We start from the raw sequence: 27,511 nt of genomic DNA, 5'->3' as shown, positions 1-27,511 counted from the left end.
TTCTCATCACGGACTGTGAAAAATGTCAAGAAATGCAAAATGCTCGTTCCAAAAATATCACATACAGAATTGTTTTATTTTCCGTCTTCTCAATCACATTTAAGTGCAGTTTTATGTCAAACAGATTGAGCTCTATTTTATGAATGATAGGTGCTTTACACATAAATGTTATAGTCATTAGTTGCTCTCCAAAGACAAGATTTTCAATTTAGGAGAGAGTAATGGGGATGCTCTGATAATTGACATAGGTTAAAATGATGATAATAGTCACGATCATGATAATGGAAACAGTGTTGATTAGAGGAAACTAGACAGAGCAGCGACATCACTTTTCCTTCAGTCTGATTCACACATAGAGCTTGTGCTTAACCTGTATACCTGTTCATTGAACAGATGTAAGCAGTTAAAGACTCCATGGGTCAATAGAGAAAGAGAGAAATGGATACTCTGCATAAATTAAGCCAGCTGAATTCTTATCAAAAATAATGTGCGTTACAAGTAGTGTTTTGGTGAAGATGCCTGTCAGAGTTCAAATGTCTGAAGTACACAAAAATGGCTCAATCTGCTCACTATCATCTTCTGTCAGTTGGGAGTCAGTGAGGCAGAAACAGCACTGTTTTTTAGCCGAGTCTTAACTTCCTAAACGTCTCTACTGCTCTCAATGATTACCTTTACTGGACTTAAATACAGCCAAAATCACAATTTATACATTACACAAACATGAGATCGCTGTTTTTTAAATAGGCTGTGCTGCAGCTTAATGACAACAAATGTGCTGTGATCAGCTGTACTGACATCCGGATTGAGTGATCTCAGGATGGGTTGGAGGTGACAGAAAGTTGGGGCTCTTGACGTTACTGCTCCAGTCTGTGCAAGCTTACGTCATAACTTTCCAAAGTTTTCCTTTTTCTGTCCACACTGACACACAAGGCTGGCAAGGCCAATTTTTTTTTTTCCATTCTTCCGACCTTTTTCATAACCCTTTGTATTAGGGAGAGAAAAAGGCTAAACTGGAGAAAAATGTGCATTTTCAATTTAAGTCAAATCAGTTTTGGAGAAAGAAAAAAAAAGAAAGAAAAAGAGAGAAGCAAACAGCAAGTGTGAGGCAGTGAAAGGAATGATGGCGCAAGAGAGATAGAGAGTTAGTGCAGAGAGAAAGAAAGAGAGAGAGATAAAAGGACAAGAAAGAGGCAGAGAGCGAGAGAGACGAGAGATCAAGTGTCAGGTCCACTGTGGTCCATTTTGCCCAGAGACAGCTGCAGCCACAACTGACAAATCCAGAGGGGCCCCTTCCTCTATAGGCACCGGGAAAGCACCGGGAATTATCCAGCGTCTCAGCTCTCCTCTCCTTGGGGAAGCTCTCTCTCTTTCTCTCTTTCTTTAGTGAGCAGGGAAGACGAGGATAAGAAGGTCACAGTCAGTCCCACTTCCAGTGCCTCCGCTGATATCCCTGTTCCACATTAGTTCACCCCTCAATCCTGAAACTGGGTAAATCCTGAAGATTCAGGGGGCACAATCCTCTCCCACCTTCCCATCCTGCCCCCGCTACTTCCATATGTCCTCTCATAATGATTTGTATGTGTGTGTTAAAGGGATGCGGAAGGAGAGGTGGGTGGGGGGGGGGAAGTGTGAACAGCTGTGATGTACCGTCGTCTGGGGCATGATAATATACCCATGTCATTAAGGCTGGACATTGCTAACATCTGTATGTGTATTCGTGTTGAGGTGGGCTTTAAAACAAGCAAGTCACAGTTCAAAGGAGGCCACAGCTTGCTGGCAGCCTGATACCTGCTGTGTCTGTAATGTATAGAGAATAAAGTGAAATGAATGAAGCTTGTTTAGAGAGTAAAAGCATGGGGCAGGCTGCGGTTATAGGTGTAAGAAAGGGGCTATCAGGTAAATGTGTGTTTTGGAGGGGGGGCGGTAGCAGTAGCTGGAAGGGTGAGAAAGGTAGAGGGAGGTTTTGATGTTTGAAATGGGAGTGCAGCAGGGGAGCGCATCGTAATGTATCTATTGAAGTTCAGGCCTCTGTGTTTGATACAGTACATCTGTACCCCATTTCCCTCTTTTCCCCCAGCTGTGCACTCTCACGTGTACAGGAACAATAAGACTCAGGACCATAAATTCCCTCACTCCCTCTCTCCCTCCGCATCCATCTCCCCCAGCGTCCATGTTTTTCTCTTTTTATCTCTTTTCCGCTATCCTTTTCCGTCTGTCTTCCACACCCAAACAACACCCCTCCGTCCTCTCCTTCTCTCTTTGTGATATAATGTCATGTTGCAGGTTTTTGCTGTTACCCCTGACGTCTGCCTTTAGATTGCTGACTTGGCTGCAATGCCTGGTCCCAGACGCCGCGCTGTAAAAAGCTTGAATTAATTGATTTCCTCTCAGTAAGAGGGGTCATGTCTTCTTCTGCTCTGGTTCCTGACATCCCTTACTCCCCACCTCTTCCCTCGCCTCACACTCCCCATCTCCTCACCCCTCCCCCCCCCCCCACCGCTTCTCCCTCGCAATGCAAGAGAATGGAAGTATCAGTTGGCCCCCGTCAGGTCCGCTGGGGTCCGAGTGCGTGGTAAATGAAATATGGTAGCTGTCGCATTAGGAAATCCATTGAAGTTAATGAGGGCCGGTGTTCTCTGCGGAGCCACATCTGCTGCTGGTTAGGCGCCAACAGCCCCCCATCCAGACACTACTATGGGGACTGTGGTGGAGAAAGGGAGGGTGGGGGTTGATACCGATGGGGAAACTGGACCTGGGGTATTGAGTGGTACTGGCCAGCGGTTGGCTGGGGAGAGCGAGGAAGCTGAATGGCTCAGAGGTCACGACCTCCAGGTAATTTGTAATGGTGGCTGGATGGAGCATCGAGTAATAGATACACCGTTGTTATCAGGGCGATCAGCTGGCTAAGCTGTAGTAAAACCACGGAAACCTGCTATTCCACACCCACATGCTATAACAATATATGATATCGACCCGCCAGCTGAGATTCTCTCAGGATGTATGATATTTCACTACCTACGATTATGGACGCTGGTTGGTTTCATTGAAGGTCAAACAATGTCGCCAATAAAACAATTAAACTGTCTTATATTATTTCCTGGTAATGAGCTGTGAAACAGTTCTTAGTAATGTGGTACTGTGGGCTGTTGCAGGGTAATGGGGCATAATTTTGAGATGGCAGCTCAGATAGTGAAGTGGGCTGTGAAGTACACTTTAGGATTCATCACAATGTACAACAGCTGACCTGCACCCTGAGGTGTGTGGGCCAGAGAGTGATCATGATCGCCAAACAGTAAAGACAAGACAAGTAAACTCAGTGTGACAGACCTGACCACCACATCGACAGTAGTCAAAGAGGAGAGTTTTGTCAAAGAGTGACAGACGCAGCAGGGTCAAAAGTTTAATGAAAGCGTGTACGTGAAACATGGTGAATGGGCAGTTTATTAACATGTAGACAAACGGCTCAGAGCTGCCTCGAATGGCTGGTCACAGATCTCTAAGATCAAACTTATGAGTGCTGGGCTGATGGGTTTGCTAGTTCAGATGAGGTCCTGAGCCCATGTGGAATCTGCTGGTTTGTTTTTATATCAGGCTTGGGTCAAATATTTGCTAATTAGTTTTACTTCTTGGGTTTTAACTTACCTAAAGTTCCAGATGGTCGAGGGTTTACTGTATCAGAACAGTTCAAAGAGTGTTTGGTAAGCTGTCAGTCACAGAGTTGTTAGTTGACATTATACTTTTGTGTATTTAACCACTCGTCTGGTTCTTCAGATACTTCAAAAAAAGAAAATGAACAGTAAGCCTATATATTTATTCACTTTTTCACTTGCAGAATTTTGGCTAAACTTTATGATTTATACTCACAGTAAGAAAATGTGTAGTTTTGTAGGGCAGCTCACAATGGTGGTCACTTTTCTCAAAAGAATTTAGCAACTTTTTACTTATGTATAAACAGGTAGAAAAAAAAAAAAAAAAAAAACTTTAAAAGATAGAACTGTAACTTATAAAAAGAAGTGTGATGTTTATCTTTGGCTCTACCAGTCGGCTGAAGAGAGAAGGTAAAGAAATGGTCTCTTAACCCTTGTCAAATCACAAAATAACCCACCCACGGTGAGCCATAGCAGGGGGTCAGTACATGAACCGAGGTGTCCCATCATTTGTCAGCTACAGTTCAGTTCAGGGAGCATCTTCTCTACGTCATCCATCTTCACTGCGCATTGTAAGTGTGTGTCTGTGTTTTGTGTGTGTTTCACACCATTTGTCAATAGTTCAGAGTGCATCTTCACTCATTTGTCTTCAGTGAGCGTCTTAAGTGTGCATTCTTTGTGTCAATTTCAGGTCATTAGTGGTCAGCGTGCATAATGGATGAATGGGGTGCGTCGCTATCGGGATAAATTGGAGGTTTCTCCTCTTGTCTGAAGCTGATTGTCCAACTTACCAAGATTGGGTTTCAACAACTTTTCTTTAAAAGGTCTTTAAACTGCTTGAAAAAAAACATCAGCATGACAACAACACAGAGAGACAGTGCAATGAGGCAAAACAGACACTTTCTGCTACATCCGTTGCATCAATGCATGAGCATGACTGCAATCCAGTTTGTTCCCAATATTTATGAATTTGTAAAGCACAAAATACCACAAATACCTAAAGCTCCCATGCCACTAACACATTTTCTTGTTATTATAGTATTTGGATGATGTGCAGAATGATGTCAGCGCAGAGTTCCGACACTAAAAGCTTGTTTTCACATTAATCTGCTGAAAGTGGACATTAAATCTGAGTTTAAGAAGTCTACAGTCTGTACAAGGATTATTTGTGACATTTCAACGAGTTTGGAAGCCAAGGGTGGTCCAATATAACTGTGATGTGGAAATTTGAAGCATCCAGTCCATCTATCCCGTGGATTTTTCCAGTGAAGCAGGAAACCTGCGTGTTAAACTTTTTACACTTGCATGTTTCTCGATTTTGGATTCTTCAATGAGTTAATGTCATTTTAAAGACTTATGAACTAGTTTATTGCGTTATTATTTAAAGTATTTTTATGCCTTCAGACATTTCTGGAGGGGATCTGTATCTTGAGGCAGCCTTAGCCCTAGCAAACAGGGTTGTTACCTCACAAGACTTTATATGAATCACTTAGTTGTTTGTTAACCTTCTTGACCCCGGGCATTGCAGTGTAGAGTTCGCCTGGGTTTCTTCTCAATACTTTGGCTTCCTCCCACAGTTAAAACACAAGCATTAAAGTGGAGAGCTGGCTGTGGCGCAAGGTAGAATCTGAATTTCCCATAAATGTGAATGTCTTTAAGTCTATGTTGCATGTAATCCACATTGGCAATGCATGAGAAATTATAAGGTCCAGCTTGTCAGACAACCTGAAGTGATGTGATTTTGGCTGGAATTCAAATAATTTTGTGCCTCAGCTCCCTTCTTTTGTGTATCAACAGCCATTTGAGTGAAATTACCTTTCAGCTGCTGCTTGATATGAGTGAAAAAAATGAGCAGAGGCAGTAGGATGAAGTTCCGCTACCCGGTCTCGTGAATGTGCGTTCTGCCTGCATACTTGGCATTAGATCAAGGTGAATCTGGTATGAGCGAGGGAATGAGTGAGGGAAAGTGTGAGTGTATGTGTTGTGCATTTGCAGCCCTCATTAGTAAACTCCAGCCCTGCGTTCACAGTATGAACACACCACTCCTCCCCTTCCCCTTACGCTCTGCCTCTCAACTAAATGAGGTTAATAAACTCAAGAGTTTACTACCATCACCAACACCATCACCATCCCTCCTCCCCTGCTTTCTCCTTCATCTCTCCCTCTTTACCTCCACCTCCCCTCAGCCTGCACTCCTCCACCTCCCTTCCACTGCTAAGCCTCCCTCCCTCTTTCATCTCAGCTGAAATGCTTTCTTCCTCTTTTCCTCACCTCTTTTTTATTGTCATTGTTGCGAGGCGAAAGCTCTGGGATTTCCTCCCTCTTTTTCCCAGGAAAGGGCTGCAATTACAGCTCAGGAGAGAAGAGGACCAGCTGTGCAGGGGAATTCAGAGCTGTATGCAAGACTATGTGAAAGACAAAGATGAGGGCGCCCCTCAGAGGCGAGGAAATCAAACTGCTAATATTCCCTCCCACAGCATTTCTTCCTCACATCAAAGCAGGAGCACACTTTCAGACCGCAGGGCTGTTTTTAAAAGCACCAAGCAGGGTCATCATGACCAAACAGGAATAAAACCTGTTATGACCAATAATGTGTTATGACCTGGTTTGCATTTCCTGAGCATTAAATCGAACACACACTGGCTTTGGCAGGAACAAGCAGTGATACGAAGGAAATGTGAAGAATGCATCAAACAGCCTTGGGTGCCCTCACCTTAGACAGCATGTAGACAAGGACCTCCTAAAAGTAGAAATACTCACAATATTACTGAAGAGGACGCGTAAACATAGAGGACACATTCACACGGCTGTGGCCCCGTACATATACAGGAATGCTGTTTGGGTTGGCAGGAGTATTATGTGGCACCGTGTCAATACATAACAGGTTTGTGAGTGAATGTGGAACATACACTTTTGCTGCTGGTGTGTGACTTGTTTTCCTTTTCATCTTAATGCTTATGTCCTCAATGCATAGAATCATTGAGGCACGGCTTGTTCTGGCTGTATTATATACAGCAGCTTACTTATTATACTATTTCAATATTTTTAACTCACCTGCTGCGCAATATCGGCCGATGACAAATTAAGAATGTAAACAGACTTGGTGATTATCTGACATAACGGGATTATATTATAACAAAAGGTTTGTTATTTTCAGCTCAGGTCTGGTCACAGTGTTCCTCTGATCATGTGACTAAGAGGTCCTCAATTTTTACTATTCTGACACAGGTTGAGTAACAGCACAGGAATGTCGCCTTAAATATTATATTTGCCCCAATATATAGCTATAGTGCTTATTTGAATCATAATCAATAAACCTAATGAAAAGACCAAAACCAACACTGCACAAGTGCGTCTTTCAATACTTGTGACCTCCGCAGGCCATCACTAGATCTCAGCTCTGAGCCCGTAGGGACTCTGACGTATAAATCTATGCTTTCATTTGTAAAAGAAAAAAAAAATTGCTTTGCACAGTCGCTTTTAGTAAACATTACCCAGACAAAAGTAAATGGTCTGCACTTTTATAGCACCTTTTCACCACAGCAGTTTATGAAGCAGTTTATGATTTGTGCCTCCCAGTCATACACTCACACACCAACGGTGGAAGAGCTGCTCTGCAAAGTGCTCAACTGCCATCAGGAGCAGCTTGTGATTCACTGTGTTGCCCGAGGACACTTCGGCATGTGGACAAGAGGAACTATTAAACAACCAATCTCACAACAACCTGCTCTACCATCTGAGCCACAGTCGCCTAATGTATTTGTTGGTTGTTGGGGGACTATTTTCAGCTGCGGAATAATATGCAATTGGTTCTCTATTGAGTACTTCCAGCAGCAGGACAGTGTATTTGGGCTTAAAGTAACATAAACTGCAGCATCCGCGGTTGTCATAATGATGGCACGTTGTGACAAACAGCGTGACACACTTTGTCTTTTTGACAACAAGAGAGGTCTATGACACAGAGGGATATAATCCTTGGGCTACGCAGACAATGCTGGTATCTTTGGAATCATATGATTAGCGTTTTTGTTTTGTTTTGTGGCAGCCGTGGATGCAAAGCAAAAAATATGTCACCAAACTTCACTTACTTCACTTCACGTTTTCAAATTTCATAGTTAGGCCATCTGAGGGACAGTTCTGATGAAGCAGACTGACAGCTTAAATATCTGGGATACTCTTTTTGTCCTGTCCTTTAAACTCTTTCTTGTCCGTTGACGTAAACTGTCCTGAACCCATTGTTGGACATTTGATGGACACTTTTATCTGAACATTTCTAGTATGCTCGGCCCCAGCTGGAAATGAACCCTTGACCCTTGGCAGCGCTGCCAGACCCACTCAACACAGGATCACATTATTAAAATGACTGTGATATGTGCCTGTTCAACTTCAGCTATCAGCTGCTTGTAATGTAATGTTTCCTAACAGCTGCCACACTGTCGGGTCGTCTGTGTGTGTGCGTGTGTGTGTGTGTGTGTGTGTGTGTGCGTGTGCGTGTGCGTGCGTGTGCGTGTGCGTGTGTTTAACAAAGAGAGAGCGATGGCAGCAGGAGCTCCTGTCGGGCCCATGGGACAGTCGGAGAGGAGCAGACGGTTGTGTTGTTTCACTGGAAACATATGGTGAAACTCAAGTGTGTAATTTACTTAGGACTACGGGTGGCCCTGAGCAGCTCGTACACACAAGCGCACATGTACACACACACACACACACACACACACACACACACACACACACACACACACACGCACAGTGACAGGGTGTAATTTACCTGGGGCCTATGGGTGGCCCAGTATCCCGTTGCACTTGTCATACACACAGACAGCTCACAGTTCACACTCCCTGACAGAGACGGAGAGAGTGAAACTAATTTCCCCAGGCCTGCAGACAGCAGAGTAAGAAATCACACAATGACAGAGATGTTAGAGATCAGCGCTCGGAAAGGCAGAGTGAAACTGCATTTACTGTACTGGCCCGGTGGAAGACATTATCCCCAAAATCTCAACCTGTGGGAGTTTCTGCACGCCCTGTATCACATCCTCTCCAATTCATCAACCTGGCTCCTTTTCAAAGCCGGAGCTGTTCCCCCCTTTAGAGAGAGACAGAGATGAAGGTCGTGGGAGCACCAGCGAAAGGGAGGAAGACAGATTAGAAGAGTATGTCCCTCCCTACATTCCTGCACTGACCTTCGTAGTAGTGTGGCACTGCAGCTATCATCGGCCCGCCATCCTGTACAGTTGGATGTTGGGTTATAGGCTCCTCAAACCTGCATCCCCCCCTCCCCCCCAATTCTACGGAAACCGTGGATGGAGCATATCTGATTTCACATGAGGATAGACAGACAGGTTGCCCCAGACGTTTACAGTTGGCACTGTTTGAGGTGTCTGTCTGTGGTGACAGCTGATATGATAGCCTGTCTGCAAGTTGCTGTGTGTATATATGTGTGTGTGTGTGTGTGTGTGTGTGTGTGTGTGTGTGTGTGTGTGTGTGTGTGTGTGTGTGTGTGTGAGAAAGAGAGAGCTGGTGTTTGATCTCCTTTCCCAGCCAAAGGGCTTTAACTTCACTCCAGGTGCAGAAAAGTCAACCTGAGGGCATGGGAGGCACATACAGTTGAGATCACAACCCTGAAGTACTTAACACACACACACACACACACACACACACACAGAGGCAGGAAGTTTCCTTGAGGCAGTTAAGTCGGCTGACTGAGTAACTTTGTGGTTGAAACTGGTTTACCAGTCCAGTGGTGTTGCCGTGGAGTGCTTCTAAAGACTTGGCAATGTGCTGTAGGATAAACATTTGTGTTACTGTCTCCACACGAGCACATCAATCAGGTCCAAACAAGAAATACTACAAGTGAAGAATGAAAAGGTGAAAGGGCCCGCTGGTTCAGTGGGTCGTCTAATGACAATGTGCAGGACAGTCTACTGTACACAGAAGCAGATGGAGCTGCTTTTCTTTACTGCAGGTCAGGTCTGATTGGGCTGGGAGTAAATCCGTTGGACTAAACACAATGTACGCGACACTGTTGTGAGGTTCAACAGGTGCAGGAGACTGCAATTTCACTAAAATAATCACAAAACCATTTAGTAGCCTTTGGATTGCTGTCTATTGTCGTTAAAAGCTTTCTTCCATTCCACGACCTTTAACGTAACACAAAATAATCCCTCTCTTTATTCCCCTGTATCTCCGCACAGGGACTCTGTGTGGTCCATAATGAGCACAGCAAACATCTGCTACTCCTGTATTAGAGGCCATTTTCTCCGCGTCTCATCCTGTAATATGGAGAAATTAGAGTGCAGGGACTCACTCAGCGTGTTTATACACACACACACACACTCTCACACACACACACACACACACACTCTCACACACACACACGCACACGCACACGCACACACACACACACACACACATTCACAGCAAGCAGACATAACATAAGGAGTCCAAGTGTTTTTATACTACCCAACTGACGCTCTAACATACCATCTAACACCACAATTTTCCATCCACAACAGTAAAACACTGCCGCGTGTCTCTGGTGTGTGTTGCCTGAATACCAGGGTGTTGGGTTTTTTCTATTCAAAGGGCAGCGTGTCTGTTCCAGGAAGCAGGTTTACTCATTTATTTGGAAATGTTTAGAAAGTTTAAACCTAGAAACTCCTTAAAACATGAACCAACAGAAAGAGATTGGTTTATTTTCAGACTATAAACCAGAAAACTCAAGTTAACCTGCTGTTTTGGAACAGGCCTGTCATCATTTGTTTAAATAATACATAATTTGTTTATTTTAGCCTGGCAGAAGTTTTCTTCAAAATACTGTCAGACAGTTATATAACTGCTGATGGGTGCAGCATAAATGGAGGAATAGTGCCACCTAGTGTCGCGACTGCAGCAAAAAAACAGACTGAGACGAGAAATATAAGACTAAGAAATGTAATTCCAGACCTTGGAAAGTTCAATAGCTTTATTATAGAAAGCATGAAATAAATGCATAGTCGTAGATGTTACATACATACTGTACAGCAGACTGGTGGATAAGACGTAAAGAAGACACGAAGACACGATTCAAAATACAACACCAATTTCCATATTGGCTCCTCCTTATATACAGTGGTGTGGCTGCAGTGAACCATTTGGTTGAACTGAAAAATTGATCACAATCTGGTTGGTTGTCTCACATCCATGTAAACTTAATTTTCCAGTAATTCGCCACTCCTGGAAAAGTCTGCATTGATGGTTAAACTGAGGACGGTTTGCTCTTTTTCAGGATCGTCCTCACTTGCTCATCTCCTGCTGGACTTCGGCGAGGATCTGCTCCTCCAGTTTGGAGGTGTCGTACTCCTTCAGCATGTCGTACTCCAGCCAAGGCTGCGCCCACTTCTGAGCGTGCTCCATCTTTTCCGGGGTCAGGCAGAGGTCGAAGCGGATGCCCTGGATGTTGAACTTGGGTCGTTCCCAGCGTTTGGACCACGGCTTTGGGCGCATCTTTACCTTGATCTGGTGAGTAGACAGACACACTTTTAAACTTCAGTGTGCTGCAGTTTTACTGGATTTCACTGTTTTACTGCAGAGTGCTATGGTCATGTAAACAAGTCTCAACTGAACTTGTACTTATGGGCACTCATACAAACATTTAAAGCATTAATGAGGCACATTTCCGATCACTGTCACTAGAAGTAAGACCTACAATAATATCAATAATGACACAAGTAGTTTTATTAAAACAAATTTGAACGATATAAAGTGGAGTCGATAGGTTCGGTCTGGAGAAGCTCCAGGTGATGCGACTGTTTGGGTGCATCTTGAAATGATCTCACCTTGTTGACAGGCACCTCTCCAGCGGGCGAGAAGGGCACAGGCTTCATTTCTGGGTCCACAGTGCTGTAATCCGGCAGAGCGTCTCTCAGGTACATCAGGTTGTCATCCAGTCTCTTCTCCAGCTTCAGCACTTCAATCTTCCGTATACGAGGGTTGTACAGTTCGTAGCAGATCTCCACACCTACGCCAAACACACAGAAAGTACATGATCAAAACAGGTGTTTTACCTCAAGCACAGCTCTTGTACGAGAAAGAAAAATCTGAAGAGGGCGGTGAGTTAACACGGTGGTCGGCAGTTCGGATAAAAGTATGACAAATCGCTTCCACCAACCAAAATGAGCCCACAGCGGTGCCGAGGTGTTTGCAACTAAAACCACGATGTTAATGTCAACAGATGTTCATCAAAATGTGGTTGGTCAATTATTAGAAGTTAAGCACCTCAAGATAAAACAGTTGGTGGCGCTAATTCTCCACTCATGTGCCATTGAATCATAACCGGTGAAGCAGGTGCAGCAGAAAACATAATGAAATCTGGAATTTCTGAGTTTCATTCAGCCGGTTTCAAACAGATGAACGGAAACAATTCTAGCGACCGTGCAAAATGTCTGCAGTCAGCTCAAAGAACTGCAATCAGACCGACCAATAATCAGACCTCGAATTCTTCTTTATATTTTTCAGTGTATGACCAAACAGTCATCTGCAAGCCTTTCTAACATGCTCGCGCTTATAAATATATAATGAGGAAATGTCAACGATGATATCTTGGTCGGCTGAAAGTAAATATTCTTTCATGCAGCAAACCGCATGCACAGTCTTTGTGCAATTTCAGTTGACATTTGGTGGAAAACAAACCCCACCTTGGTTATTAATGATGTTCCTCAGGACGAATGTGGCCCCCAGCCCTGTTCCACCTCTCTGAGTACAGATGCCAACGAAGCGGTTGGTTTTCCCGTTGGCGTTGGGGTCGGCCATGGTCACTGCCAAGATACTCCCTGAAATAAAATGCACGAGTTAACTGTTGGCCATAATAATTCAGTAACATGAACAATAACTAGCCTGAAGGGGGTAAAAGCAGAGAAGACCAGATGAGAGAACTGTTTTCCTTGCAGGTTTAGTTTCTTACCTCCGTAGAATTCAGGGATGTCGAGCACCTTCCTCCTGCTGATCATGTCCTTCCTCTCCATAGAAAACTTGAACGGGTTTGTTCTCTGTCTGGGAGGGATGAACTCTGGGCTCAGAAACCTGACGGGAAGGAGGCAGACACACATTACTTTACACTTATGCAAAGACCGGTGCGCGGATCTGTGCGCGTCAGTGACGTCATGATCCGTTTTCTACCGGACAGAAACGTCATACTTCCGCAGGGACGCCACGGATTGAGTTTTATCGATGATCACAGGTTTAGGTGGAGGAGTGAATGTCGGCGGCTCGCTGTCCTTCCCGGAAGCACGACGACACACAGACGTGGACAGGAAACCTAGAAACGAGAGGAAAATGCTTCTGTTTGCTCCGTGAGCTCACGTGGTACCGCGCACTTCCGCAAACTGTCCGCAGATGATGAACTATTTCAGATCACTAAAAACCAGCGCGGTTCACTTACGTTCATGTTGGAGCTGAAGGTTTCGTAATAACTTCAAGGAAACGACGCATTTGTGGAGTCCTTTGGTGGAGACCGCCATGTCTGACCTTCTGTTGTCACATGTGAACTGGTACGGAAGCCGTGTAGGGAAAATGTCTTCGAAACGCGATTTCTCAGAGTTGCAGTGTCCGCGTTGTCCACTAGGTGGTGCAGCTGTGCCGCTGTACATGAATCTCTTTTGGGCCCTTTTCAAAGGGCGCAACTGTGTCAAGGAGAAACAATGAAAATGAAATGAAATGAAATGAAATCATTGAGAACAAACCACATAACTTGATTCTGGCCTGGAGCCACGTGATGATGGCTAACAGCTCTCTTCCGTTTTGTTGGTCCTGATGGGAGTCATCTTTACAAAACAGCTGGTTGGTGACATTATCACCAGCGAGGAAGGGCCGACTTTCTGTTTGTCTTCATTTTTTGGATTCATCAGCTTTCAAATTCAGGCTTTTTATTTATCTTCCAGACTCAGTGGTGAAGAAGTAGGCCTACTTGTTTAGCACACTATAAAAATGCTCCACTGCAAATTAAAACAAATAATAATCTTTCATTTTAAAGAACAGAAGTATAACTAAAATGTAGCCTGTGCAGCATTTCCATGTTTTATCTAGATTTGGAGCCAATTTATGTATTTATATATAGGATACTTTTTTAATTTAGGTTTATATATTTCAATGCATCACATGATCAGATGATAAGCTATAATCTTTTGATAGTGAAATATAAATCTAAACTATTAACAGGAAAACATTAAGTAGCCTAAGTTTGTTTTGTTAGGCAACACTGATTCCACTTTTGAGATAAATATTTTTTTTTTTAAAAAGTCAATTTACAAAGTGCAACATAAAAGCAAATGGCCTAAATCCCGAAAGGTTACAGACTGCCCAGAAGTCTTATCATTGCAGAATAAAGCCAGTTCATTGAAATATTTTGCTCTCGGGTGTGCTGAGCAGTGAACTCTGGGTCTTTGAGACCATGCAGGGGAGCGTCGTCCCGCAGGTGGGCTGCCTCCACATAACAACACAACACGCAGTTGGAAATGCCCTGAGAGCTGTGTACGACTCCAGCCCAGAGGAGCCTCGATCCCGGTCTCACAGCGGTGTGGTGGGATGAGGAGGGACGGCTCGAGACATGGGACCGCACATCTCCTGCAAGCGACGACGCACAGTCTGAAACTCAATGCGGCTGCTTTTGGACTTTTTAATAAGTCGGAGAAAATCAAAAACTTTGAGGCTTCAAGGATGTTCTTCTCAGATGGGACTCTCTCAGCCGTCAGTTTTGCACTCCTGTTGGGAATATCGTGTCTGACCGTCCTCTGCGATCTCACCAAGGGCTCTTCAGACTTTTCAGGTTGGCAATTTGGTGTTTGTTGACATTCTTGCTTTCTAGATTTTAAAATAGCAGTAGCGCATGTTCAGATGACAAACACTTGTTTCACACTGCGGATCTGCTCCTAGGCTTTATCCCATTTCAAATGTAAGAGGTGTAGCCTACAATTCACACCTTTAGGAGATGAAATACAACTCGGACAAGTCGCTACGCACGCTTCAAAGTGTTGAGCACGACTTGAGTGCTGCGTCGCATCAACCTCTCCTCTCAGGAGGACCTGTGCCTCTGGCGTGCTGCAGCATGCACACTGAAATGGTTGCTTCACAAACCGACTAGGACACAACTTAAACATGCGGAAAAGAGTATTGAGCTCATCGTTTGGTCCATGCTGACACCGTTTGTGAAGAATGACCCACATCAGGCACTTCAAACGACAGGTTTTCCTCCACTAAAGCCATTTGGCTAGAGGTCAAAGCTTGGTTTATCAGTACAGCACATATTCCATTGAGGATGTAGTTGAGATAAATGGAATAATGTGGTTAATGTGTTACTGGGTGGGAACTGTCTAGACCAAAAGCTGCCCTTCGCTTCAGATTTACAACTCAGAGAAGAAAGTAGAGCAATTTTTTATGACTTTTATGAACTTCATGTAGGCGACAATTAGTTACAAGGGTCCATGTCAGTGCCTGGGACCTGCTCTTATTCTGAGGTTTTTATGTGCAAGCTGGTGTGATGAAAGCTGTAAGTCTGCTAAGAAGAAGCAGCCTATACCAGGTTATTCTGTGCTGCATTAGACTCTATTGAGCTCTGCTGAGCCCAAGGCAAGCCTGCAGGTTTTGTTCACAGTGCCATAAAACAGGAAGGGAGCTTTGTGACGGTGTTAATTGGCCTGTAATGGGTCTAATGGTTGGAAACAGCTCTATGGGGAAAGGTGCTAAAGAGCAGATGTATGTATGTGCCTGATTCGGTGTGCATGCGTCCATGTTGCTGCCTAATGAGCTGCTAAAGATCATGGTCTAGTGGAGGCTTGTTAACGAGCTTTAATTTTCTGTAATTGCCACACATTTGTGAGTGGGGGTTGATTTGGGCACAAATAATACAGATTGAGGAGATCAAATGGTGGTTAGATAAGTTAGAAGGGAAAACTACGTGACCAGCTGATTCCAGATTTCTGCTGCTTGGAAGGAGTTTACACATGATTATGCTAAACTGTGCTTGTCAGGAGTTAATTTGTTTAAATCTCAGCTTTAGTGCACATTCTCTGGTACCAGCCTCAGGTACGAAACAGCGCTGTCCGGGGGAAGTTCTTCCTTTGCATTATACAGACCTCAGATCAGATTTTACTATCGGCCCTTTGGGGACTTTGTTGTTGACTTCCCAAAAGCAATTTTGATTGCTCGCTGGGGGTTCTGTGCAACATGCTTTTACAGAAATGCTGATCAAGCATCCCTGTGAATGAAATGAGAAAGGGAGCGCTTCAGAATACCACAGGGACAAAGAAATCCTTCAGTCCTCACATTCTCGACCAGCTGGAGTCTCCCTGAAGACTGCAGGAGCTCTTTGATTGACAGGTGCTGCTAGCCTGCAGGGTGACAGAAGCTGTGGGTGTAGACCTAACATCTGTCAGTCAGACCTTTATCTATCAGGTGGTTGGTTCAGTGATGGTGTTGCAATCTGCTCACAGAGGTGAATGGCCAACTGTTGGTCTCCAAAAGAATGTTTATGGTGGGAAGTTTCATTTCTTCATATGCTATTTCAACTCCATGCTTCTCTACATCTGGCATTTGCATTTTTGTTGACACGATTAAGCTAAACTGGGTTTGCCAGGAGTTAATTTGTTGAAATCTTGCCTGTGAGTAATGGCAGTTTCATATTTCATCAGCGGCTTTGAGCTTAGTGCTGAAATGGAAAGAACTATGTTGGTGGGTAATTTATTTCTGCCTCTGCCCCGTTATCATCTTCTATTACAGTGTAGAAGATACTGAGCAGCTAATTAGAGGTACAGCATGAGCCATGCAACACTTCAGAGCTCCGAGGCTAACAGCAGTATCAAGCTAAGAACATTCATACTTTATCTTACAAGTTATTGACAACTTGTAAGATAAGTTGGCACTTTTGGCACTTTAAAAAAAACAACCTGAACATTGATAGAACTCCAAAATAAAACCTTGTTTAGGTTCACTGATGGGCTGATCAGTCAGCTTGTAATGTAAATCTTTTGACAGTCAACCATTCATTACCAAAACGGCTTTTTTTTGTGCAAATACTAACCTCGCTTGGTTTTTTTTAGTGCCCAGTTTCTAGAACCTGAGTTACATAAGCATCACATGATTACTGGCGATTATTTCTGCTTTTCTGTCTTCTAATGGATGCCGTTATCAGCTGACAGAGAGCAGATGATCATTTTTGTAAACATGTAGTTGTGAGGGTAAAGGAAAGTGATGAAGGCTGAGCTGTTTGGAAAAAGGTCAAAACAATAACAGGAAAAAGTCGTTTGCTGCCACTGTCCTTTTGGATTTAGAGTTTCTCACTTTATCTGTAAAGTGAGAAAACGCTGTATGTTTCTCTGAACTAGAGGATGTTTTAGAAGCTCCACATTGTTAATCAGATGCAACCAGACAAACCGTGTGATGTTGCCGAAGGGTTACAGTGAAGCCACTTTCCTTCTCTTCCTCTGTCATAAAACCCCTGTAGGCAGAAACCCTATTTAACCCCGGTCAATGGGATGTGAGGCTGTTGAGGGGCCTAGGGGTCAACTGAGGTCAACCAATAGTAACTGTGAGTGCGTGTTTAGGGGGAGTTATCATCCATCTTGCTCTTTGTTCCCCCCTGTCGAACCTCATCACAAGTGTTTTTCACAGATGAAAAGGGGAGGAAGAAAGTTAAGACGACATGCTTTATTTGGGTCATGAATTTTAATTCAGATCAGAAGAGGATAAAGGAGTTTAGATCACTTCACGTTAGGGTTTCACATTTACAATAAATCAGATCAGATTTTTTATTCAATTCAATTTTGTTTTTGCATTTAGAGGATTTAATTGTTTTAATGTAAAGATCTTAACATTCAAAACAATATTAATTCATACCGTAGTTTGATTAAGGTCAGTTCGAACAGTTTGCAGTCAGTATAAGATATTCATACTCAGTAAACCTATTTAGTGGAAAAACTGTGAATAAAGACATATTCATATTGCTCGTCTTTTCCGACCAGTCATCCAAAATGCAAAAATATTCAGTTTATTATCTCATAAGACAAAGAAAAGCTGCAAATTATCAAAAACAAAAAACTGAAGCAAGAAAACGTTCTCATTTTGTATTAATAAAATACTTAAATAATCATTCATCGTCAATCATTCATATCAAATGTATTGCTTCTGAATTTTCTGTCAGTTGGCTAATAGATCAACTGTCTAATAATTTCAGCCCTATTTCAGATAATTGATGAAAAGTCATCTGTAGAGTAAAATTTGCCAAATGCCTTTAGCTCCTGTCAGGATTTGCTACTCTTCTCTCCCCGAAATATCGTCAGACTGAATATTTCTAAAGTTTATTCTGTTATGTAGGCAAAACAACAACAAGAATAACACCTTTGGGTCTGAGAAATTGTGATGGATGTTTTAAATTGACTTCTGATCTTTAAAAACTAAAATAAGGTATCAATTCATGGAAAAAATACTCATTACATTGATATATAATTTTTTTTAAAGTGGTTAGTTGTACCCCTGAAATCAATTTGTAGATTAAATTAGTTGGCCAGACATTTGATGCTGAGTGTAAAGACGGTGGAGCTCCATCCCTCCGAAGTGACAGATCAGCTCAGTGGTGCTCAGTAGTCAAGTACTTTAAACTGCATGAACCTGCAGTCAACACACACACACACACACACACACACACACACACACACACACACACACACACACACACACACACACACACACACACACACACACACACACACACACACACACACACCCTTCCACCTATCATTGAGCACTACTCAGCCCCTTTAATGTTAATCCGCTTTGATTTTAGAGTCGCCCTGGATATGGGTAGCATACTGAACCCCATGCTCTCCCCTCTCTCAGCCCTTCCCTCCCCCCTCTCATCCACTCATCATCTCCCCTCCGACACCACTGCCTCTCCTCCCCGCCTCCTTGCTGCCTCTACTCCTCCCTAGGGCTTGCCTGATCACTGTTTCTGTGTCTGTGTGTGTGCCAGGTGAGCTCTGTCTAAACAAATCCTGCCTCCCACTTGTTTTGTCTACTGCGGTGGAGGCAGGCGGCGAGGCGGACAGCGAGGGCCTGGCATACGGCTGCTTTTCTCTTGACATGAATAGATAGAGTTGGTCGCTCTCTTCAAAGAATTGTTTCTGTGAATGGTGTTCCCAAAGAAGTGAATACAGGAGGGAGGTCACAACAGTCTTGATTTAATCTAAGTTCCACCTAAATGCTGATAAAGGACAAAGTGACTGGAGATGATATGACTGGGTTTATAGCATTTTTATCAAATCTAAATGTTGTTCTCAATCTGCTTATCAAATCCAAATCCTTTTCAAACCATTTAGGTTTTCTTTTCATACAATTTCAAAAAGCAAAAGTTTTACAAACTTGCCATTTCAAGTCCAGCTCTCATAAACAGACATTAAAAAAAACTGTAAGTAAATGTTTTGTACATGGCTCTTTACCAACAACAAAAAAGAGAGAGAGAGGGTGCAGTGAACAATTTGGAAATACATTTCTTAATTTAAAAGATATTCATTTTAGGTGTTTTACCAACTTAAAGATAGATCCAGACACCAGAGACCAACCTACAGAAGTTGTATTTAAACGCAGCTGTAACTGAGACACTTGTTCAGCTTCACATTAGTGCGTGTGGCTTGCTAAGAATTTACAGCTGATATCTGAACCATCACATCCAGCCATGTGGCAATGATGGTCAAATATAACCTTGTAAAATCCTCTCTTAAAAGAGAACTACCAACAAGACATAACTACAGTTCAATAAGTAAAGGGGGAATGAGAATTATAGAGCCTTCGGGTGCAGACAGGTTTGGGATGTAATGTATGGTGCACTTTGTAGTTTGGCTTTCTTGAAGAAATTGTATTTTCTTGATTCCTGTTGTTCTGGTTTTGTACCCTCATGGTTGAAATGCACTTATTGTAAGTCGCTTTGGATAAAAGCGTCAGATAAATGAAATGTAATGTAATGTAATGGTGCCCCTGTGTGCAAATTGTCCCTGTCTGGCCTGGCACAACATGCTCGTGATAAAAGACATGACCTACTGTGTATGTTCCTCCCCCGGGATACAATAAGTACATAAACAAACACACACATAAGGCAGAGCTTGGCATCATGATGGGGAACAACAAAGTGGTGCTGGTGATGAGAGATGGGTGTTTACAACAGGATACAAATCTTCTCACCTTCTCATTTTAGGTTTGGCATGAGGAAATCAAATTATCACATCACACTGCAATAAACAGTGAAGCTTTAAAGTCTGTTTTGCTGAGCAGTGATTACAACAGGAACTGTAGAGTTGTGTATACAATTTTAGCTTTTCTTTTTAAATACATTTTAATAAGCTTTTTTTTTTTTTTTTTTTTTTTTTTTTTTACTAGAACCACATTGGGCTTAAAGAACTTTCCAAACCAAAGGACAAAATATTGAGTGTTGATATGATTGATGTATAAATGTGTTTCAAAGCAGATGCAGCCTTGAAGGTGAGCTTTGTGTCAGTCAAGTTGTAGCATATAAGTTTTTTTTTAACATGCACCAAGCCTTCAGTTTTTGGTCTTGTTGCCAAAATATATGTGGGAAGAGATCACATGCTGAATGAGGTAATGCGTAATAAATTATTTGGCCGCTGTTTTTACACTAAATTAAGTCGTAGTTTGTCAGTAATGGCCCATACCACACAAAGAACAGACATGAAGCAATCTGTCATCATCAGGCAAGCTATTTTGCAATTAGTGAAGGTTTTGTCTTTACAAATATAATGCAAATAGATGGCTATTTTTAAAGTTTGTTTGCTTTTGGTCAGTAAAAAACAGACAAGATGGTCGGAAGTTCATAGCAGAAATTACTCGGCTTGGAAAAGTGTTGAAAGTTTCACCTTAAATTGATTATTTACTGTGGGACATTTAACCGCACTGTTTGGTTCATCTGGGCTGTTGTGCAGTGGAACTGCGATGTGGAGCCAACAGTGATGTCACTCAGTGGTTTGCAAACAGCCATCACAAGGTCTCCAGTTCGGATTTTGGCAAACCCCATCTTGCTAGTTCGGAGCGGTTTGGAGCCAGAAGTGACCATATTTGGATGAGCCGTGGGGGTCGATAGAGTCTATGCAGCTTAAGGCACTTCCGCATTGGCTTCCTTTTTTTTTGACCCGGAAGTTACGTCCACTTTTATATTCAGTCTATGTGTGGATCAAACACCTGGGGGAAGGTCATGGTAAATGTGGCTCTCAGAGACGGTGCACTGTGCTTGTGTTCTTCTCTTTGTAGTGCGTATCCACACCTTGACTGTCCTCTGATAATATGAAGGTACAAGACACCTCTGTTTCATCCTCTTCCTACTAATTTGTCACAACTCCTAATGTTGCCAAAATGTAAATTTTTGGGATAATGCTCAGAGATATTTCTTTGTGGGCTCTTTGATGTTCACTTATGGGCTCATGTAGTGCTGATGATGTAGGAAGGCTGTTAGTTCTGTAACTTTGTGTGTTTCCATAGTGCGACTGAAAAGAACCAAAGTAATGTAGATGAAACGCGTACCTTGTCAGCAGTATACCATACTGTAATGGACTGTTATCAGTGTGTTGACTAAGGGCGTTCATTGGCTGCTGTAAAGAAAAAAAAATCACTATAATTTGAATGAGAGTAGGTGTCACTTTTTCAAACAGCATCTGTCTCGTACCTGATTTCGGAGTGAAACTTCAAAATTAGATCCAGACTGCCTTTTAAATTACTAACGTAGGCTGAGAAGGAGGTCTAACCATCAACTGAGATGGGCTGGATTCTGAATCAAAGCTTGTTATCAGCAGAAAACTGCTCCACCTCTCAGCCTTTAATATGATAATCATTATTTTGCAAAGGTTTTCTCTCAATACGTGAAACCACCCAAATCACCCAATCAGATGCTGAGCTGGAGGGCTTTAAAGTAATAACTGTTATTGGGGAGAGTAGAGGGGGTCTAACTCCTAAACTATTTACCTGCTAAGATGTATATATACACATTGCAGGTGTGTGTTTGCACTTGCCCTGTGTTGCGTGAGGGGGAGTTAGACGTCCCAAAGAAAACACAGAGAAACCCTATGAGGAGAATTCTTTAGTGGCACCCTGGCGTTGCTGAATGCAGCTGTACCCAATAACTATCTCCACATCCCTGCTGTCTCTGTTGAGGTGATGATTTGGTAATTAATTAAGAATGCGGTCTCATTTGTCACGTGTTGAACACTATTTTCCAGAAAAAGTTGAAAAAGCAGAAAGCTCGGGGAGAATCAGATCGGTTGTGATGCCTGCTGCTGAGAGTACAGAGGTGTTTCACTATCGAGTTGAAGCATGAAACTGAGGTCAACAGAAGTGTTGAGAAAGAGAGCGGTGGTGGGTGTGTGCACTGCTAGTTATCCTCATGTCCATCTCACTTATGGTCTGGCTGTGCAGTTGGGCTCTAAACAAATCCTATGACACGCACACATGCAAAAAAAAAAAAATGGCAGACACACCTTTTTCTGCCCCCGTGTCTTGGAGAATGTCAACCATGCTTTGATGTCCCTCCTCCTCCCCTCTTTTCTGTCTGTCTCTGTTTCCTGGGAGCTGATTTATGTTTGGTTTAGGAGTCGACATGTCCGCCTTGATCTGGCGTCCTTTTTTTTTTTTTTTCTTACATTTTTCTCCATTCCTTGATCTTTTCCTCCCTCCTCACCTGATGCTTTCTTCGGTATAGCAGAGTTACAAAAACATTTGGAACACCATTAGTTTTTTTATGGTTTGATTAAACCCCTCGAGTCAAAGAGAGAGACAGGGAAATGGAGAGATGGAGAGGTAGAGAGGTAGGGCGCAGAAGGGCCAGTCTGAACAAGGAGGCATTGTGTCGCCCCCCAACTGTGTGGGACTGACAGTCTGCATTACAGCACGCTACAGCAGCCTGCTCCCCAAAGCACTGCTAATCTGTTGCTTACTGGCCCCTCTGGCGAGCTCAGGTAAGGAGGGAGGGAGCAAGAAAGAGAAGGGGACACATTTCTCCTTGTTTTTCCCTGTTTAAGCCAAATTCATTTGTACCACACAAAGCCAGATTGCATTTTGTTTGTTTGTCAGTATGATGTAATCACAAAATGAAAACAAAAAATTAAGTTGTGTGTTGTTCGAGCTGAACAATGTGGCCTAAACTCTAAACTCTAATTTCATCATGTGGCACACTTGACATGTTTGTCCTTTTTGTCCAGTATGTCTCCTCAAGTATATTGAGCTGCGGACATTCAGAGAAAACTGCACAATGAGGAAAAGTTTGTTTGTTAAAAGATTAATTCCACTGCCCTCACTTTGCATCTATATTGTAATTTTAAGTGACATTAACATTGAAAACAATTGTAAAAGGTTTATATCAAAATACATGAACACTCAACAAGCTAGTAAGTTCCTCCATGTCATAGTATTTAAACTTGGATGAGTTTTTTTTGTTTTTTTTTAATTACTGATCAGATTAGAAAAATCATACATTGGGGTCTGTGAAGGCAATATGTCATTGTTTGTATAATTTTAGAACTAAACAAAATTTGATTCATCCATATTGACAATAATCATTAGTTGCTTTAAAACTTGTAAAGCAAGGAGTGTATGAGTAGCAGCTAATTTCCTTCATCAAAGCAAAAAACTTCTACCCTAAGAGACCCAAGTTCTTGGTAGCTACAAAAACAAACTCTCCATGAAACTCTGAATGAGTAGAGCAAGGTAGGCTTTCACATTGAGTCCAGCCGTTCCTGCTGATCTATCTGGGTTTGTTGTAAATGGAAGGGGATCTCCCTGCTAAGTCCCATTGGACATGCTGCAGATGGCTTTTCACTCCCTCAGCTCCTCAGGAGTTGCTCTATTGCTTGTTTTCACAGAACAGCCCCCCAGATAAGCTTGCTAATTCCCCAAAAAGCTCAGCCTTTCAGTGCCCACCCACTCCCATGTTTTTTCTTTTTTTTAAAGGAAATGTCTCTCTTTTTTTCACAGAGGATGCCTGAACTTTGATAGAGGTATGCTGTCTTGCTGTTAGTGGATTAAAACTGATTAATGTGTTTTGTAGAGAGTTTGTGGCCTTTTGATAAAAACAGAGGGTAGAAAGTGGTGGAATGATTGGGAGGCTGCTGAATCATGATAATGCCGAGCCAGCCACAACAATGTTGTGAAATGGTTACTTTGAATGTTACTTTATTTTGTGCGTAGACGATATTAAGAGATTGTTTGAGCGCTTCCAATGCTTGGATGATGTCTTTGGATTGTGTATTGTACTCTCCTAAGGATGAGCTGATTAAAGCCTGTGAGCACTGACAGTGAGCAGAAGCTAAGGATCAGAAAACTTGATCATAAAACTGTACAGATGATTTTGATTTTGTATTCTGCTTCTTTCACCACTATGTTGCCATGTTTTGTTCCTATTAGCAACAGATCCTTTTGAATCAATCAAAGTTGAACTCAATAAACACACACACACACACACACACACACACACACACACACACACACACCCGTCCACAACGTATACCTACACTGTAGTTGAATTATTCAGCACATTATATTTTTACCACATACTTAACATAAAAGATTAAAAGAATCAATTGAAAGAAAAAGTAAATATTTGTATCTACAGTATGAAAAAATACATTGTTTGCTTTTTTTAAAACTTTTTTTGTAGATCAAAAAGACATTTCTTTGTACCCTTATCAGTAATGATTGACTGATAAACCTTTATGGCCATCTGTTCTGCAGCTGTTTCTTTCACCACCCCAATCTCCTCTTTCTGTATTAATGGTACAGGTACTTAAACTAAGAACTAATGTTGATGTAGTTGATTTTTAAGGGGGATTAGTCTCCCAACAAAAATCTCGTTGCTGCTGGGATTCCTTAAGAGTTCCCTCAGAGATTAGAGAGTTTTCTTTACCAAATCTATATGTATAACCAATTACTACAAATAGCCATAAGTGTCTCTGACTAAGCTGCACATCAGCAGAGTTATTGAGTATCAGCTCTTCATATGATGACCTCCCTGTCAGGAGCTCACCTCTCTGAGCCTCAGGCTGCAGCTGCCCCATCCAGCAATTGCTTAAACCCAATCCTTTGTGGAGAGGCTGACTGAAGAAGGATACATCTGTCCTTCACTCTGTGACAATAAAGCTCACACACTGATGCGTCTGTGTGGTGTCTGCTGGGCCGAAGTAAGTGATGGGGAGTCTGGCCACCCCCCCCCCCCCTCTCCCCTGCCCCCACCCACCCACCCCCCGGCCATAAAAGTGCCCATTAAAATGACAGATCTGTTCTCCTCTGACTCTTCCTCTCCATCTCAGTGTCTTTCTCTCTGTCACACGGTTACTCTGTATGTGTCTGTGGCCGTCTGTGGACACGCATACAAACGGTGAGGGTGTTCCCGGAGCCTCCGTGCCCCTCGTTCTATCACCCCTCAACCCCGCGTCCCGTCCCACCAGTGAGAAACTCACACACATGCTCAGAAAGTTGGAGTAAAAGTGTCCGCTTGCCTTGTGCCCTTTGACCCTCAGAGGTCATGAGGAGAGGCACGTGCTAACAGAGGTCATGGGAGGGCTTGTTTGGAGGCGGTGTTTAGGTTCTGGGGACTCCCTAAGGGAAACCTAGCGGCCACTGTCAAACCGTGAGGACATCTCCAAGCTGGCAGATGTTTTATACCCAGTCAGCCCCTCAGGAGACGTTTCGACAAAAGACCCACAGGTGGACGTCCTCTCATTGTCTGTGGGGGTCAGCCAACGTCCATAACATGACACATCAAGCCCGGCCTTGTTGCTTAGATGGCAGAGCTGGCCTTTGACCGTCGGTCAAAGCTTCCGCCCGTGGTTTCATTTAAGCCAGACCGTTCAGGTTTGATTTGTTTTCATGGATGTGTGTGGTTGAGAAGAGTTGTTGTGTTCATGTCTTCACCAAGTCCTTGTCCCTTCTGATATGTGGCTGACTTAACATGTGACATTTTGTTCATTTAATTTTGAAATAAAAAAATAAAAAAATTCAATGTGCTGCTTTTTAACACTCAAAGAGTGGGATTCATGCTTCTGAGAGATTTGTAGAATTTGTTGCTTTGGGAAATTGTGCTGATTACTAAGACACTTTATTGAGTTTTTTTCCTCTAATTTGCCTGCCATATCTGTTTTTATATTGTCATACAAGTCTTATAGCACAAACCTGTTGTGTTCTTTTTTTTTTTACTTCCTCTGCCACATCTTCCTTTCAGTCTTCATTTTATTTTCTGTTGGTTGTTCATATAGTCTTCTTTAGACTTTAGGCCGTAGAACACACAGGGGTGACTGCTGTGTTTGGATTCCTACGCCATGTTGTGAATAAATAAATGAGCTCTGTTCAGGAAAGCTGGGGCCAGAGGTGGGCGAGGAAGTTCACGTCCAGCAGGTTGAAGTTTGTGTGCTTCTGCATGCTTCTGTTGGCTTATGTGTGAGTGTCTGAGTGTGTTTATGTGTGTGTAGGTGTCAGAAAGATAAGCCATCACAGGGAGGAGGAAAGGAGAGGGCAAGCAGTGTTTGTGTTTTTGTCTCCGGTTTTAATGACTTCAGCTGCTCAGGCTCCGGTGTCTCTCTCTGTGTGTGTTGGAGGGAGGAAGGAGGGATGTGTCGCCTTCATTCAAATTAAGGCGGCCATCGGCTGAGGATATTGATACACACCATGGGGCAAGTCCATGTGGTGATTTGAAAACAAAGGGGGATAAGCATGTCCTCGAATGTCCTCTTACATATCTGTATCCAAACCACAGAATTTTAGTGCATCAATGAACCAAATCTAAACATGTGAATTTGTTTTGATTTTCATATCTGGCTGCTTCTGATGATAACAGACTGAAAAAGTACATAACACGAAAGCTGGATGCACCGGTGTGACTTGTGGTTTTGCCACTCTGAATCGCAGTATTGTTTTATTGAAATGATAGATTATTTTCACTCTTATTGGCCAAAAGAGAAACGGACACAAGCAAAATAAATCTTAATATATTTCAACAGAACCTTCATCTTTTCTCCTACAACATGCCATATGTCTCTCTCATCGGGTTTTCCTTCCGTTTCTGCCACACTTTCTCCAATATCATTTGCTGTTTTCGATCAGTCTTAAGTTTCATAGCAAAGTGTGAAACATGCTGGGGTTTCTGTGGGTTTCAATTTGAAGAGCAAAACCAATGCGGGGGGTTAAATCCAGGAGACCAACCTCATGTGAGTAAGCCCCCATAGCTTCCATCCCCCACCCATTAATTAGTGTCTATACAGTGTATGTGCATGTTAACATGTTCAGTAAGTACGCTAAAAAGCTCAGTTCAACAACCATCACCTGCCAACCATTAGTGTCAATACGATCATGCGTCCTTCTTCCCACATACATTTTGTTGCTCCTACTGTAGATTCAGAAACATGAAGATATCATGATAGTTTCGTCATGTGAGTTGTTCTGAGAACAGTTTGGTTTGATCACATTTTATACAAATCTTTGTTCAGATTGTGTTGAACAGTGATGTCAGATCAGAATTTGAATGACAGTGACCAAACCAGCAACTTTTGATTGAGAAGTTTCTTTATCTTATTTGTTTTATGGGTTATATGACATCATGCCCATATCATATGAGTGACAAAGCACAGGCAAAAACACAAATTCAAATTCCTCTTCTCTCCGTTCGAAAAGGAGAATGTATATCCAAGTAGGACATGAGTATGAGAAGCTGATTGGAAAAAACACGTTTACAGAGCCTTTGAGGTGTTTTTACAAACTGTAGAATGATGGATCCTCACATCTTTGCATTTAAGAAGACACACAAAAAAAATACAATAACGACAGCTAAGCAGTGCTGCTGTTTCTCTAGATTCATG

General features: G+C 42.7%; 2 protein-coding genes across 2 annotated transcripts in view; one reads left to right on the top strand and one right to left on the bottom strand.

The window, feature by feature from the left end:
* Positions 1–10,594: 10,594 nt before the first annotated feature.
* On the bottom strand, positions 10,595–13,169 carry mrpl19 (mitochondrial ribosomal protein L19). The gene is made up of 6 exons (XM_069158114.1): positions 13,063–13,169; positions 12,819–12,939; positions 12,586–12,704; positions 12,320–12,454; positions 11,462–11,643; positions 10,595–11,141 (listed from the first exon to the last, which is right to left on the bottom strand). Exons 1-6 carry the CDS (start codon positions 13,139–13,141, stop codon positions 10,920–10,922), a joined length of 858 nt encoding a protein of 285 aa, XP_069014215.1. The 5' UTR covers positions 13,142–13,169; the 3' UTR covers positions 10,595–10,919.
* A 1,009-nt stretch (positions 13,170–14,178) lies between these two features.
* LOC138203346 (protein eva-1 homolog C) overlaps positions 14,179–27,511 on the top strand; it is a 71,199-nt gene continuing 57,866 nt past the window's right edge. Inside the window, exon 1 of the mRNA XM_069158112.1 lies at positions 14,179–14,445. Coding sequence (XP_069014213.1) covers positions 14,205–14,445 — 241 coding nt within the window. The 5' untranslated portion in view covers positions 14,179–14,204. The remainder of the gene's footprint in view (positions 14,446–27,511) is intronic.

Source organism: Embiotoca jacksoni, unplaced genomic scaffold (genome assembly GCF_022577435.1).
Source record: "Embiotoca jacksoni isolate LCO1_2020_lvr unplaced genomic scaffold, fEmbJac1.0.p SCAF_23, whole genome shotgun sequence".
In the NCBI taxonomy this organism is placed as follows: Eukaryota; Metazoa; Chordata; class Actinopteri; family Embiotocidae; genus Embiotoca; species Embiotoca jacksoni.
Note: the sequence above shows the minus strand (reverse complement) of the source record. Positions and strands in the feature narration are given on the sequence as shown.

Excerpts from the sequence above, each read along its gene's own strand:
- mrpl19 (XM_069158114.1), bottom strand. The coding sequence starts at position 13,141 with ATGGCGGTCTCCACCAAAGGACTCCACAAATGCGTCGTTTCCTTGAAG. Across the intron at positions 12,940-13,062 it reads CCTTCAGCTCCAACATGAAC|GTTTCCTGTCCACGTCTGTG; the intron begins GTAAGTGAACCG and ends TCTCGTTTCTAG. Across the intron at positions 11,644-12,319 it reads GAACATCATTAATAACCAAG|GTGTGGAGATCTGCTACGAA; the intron begins GTGGGGTTTGTT and ends TGTTTGGCGTAG.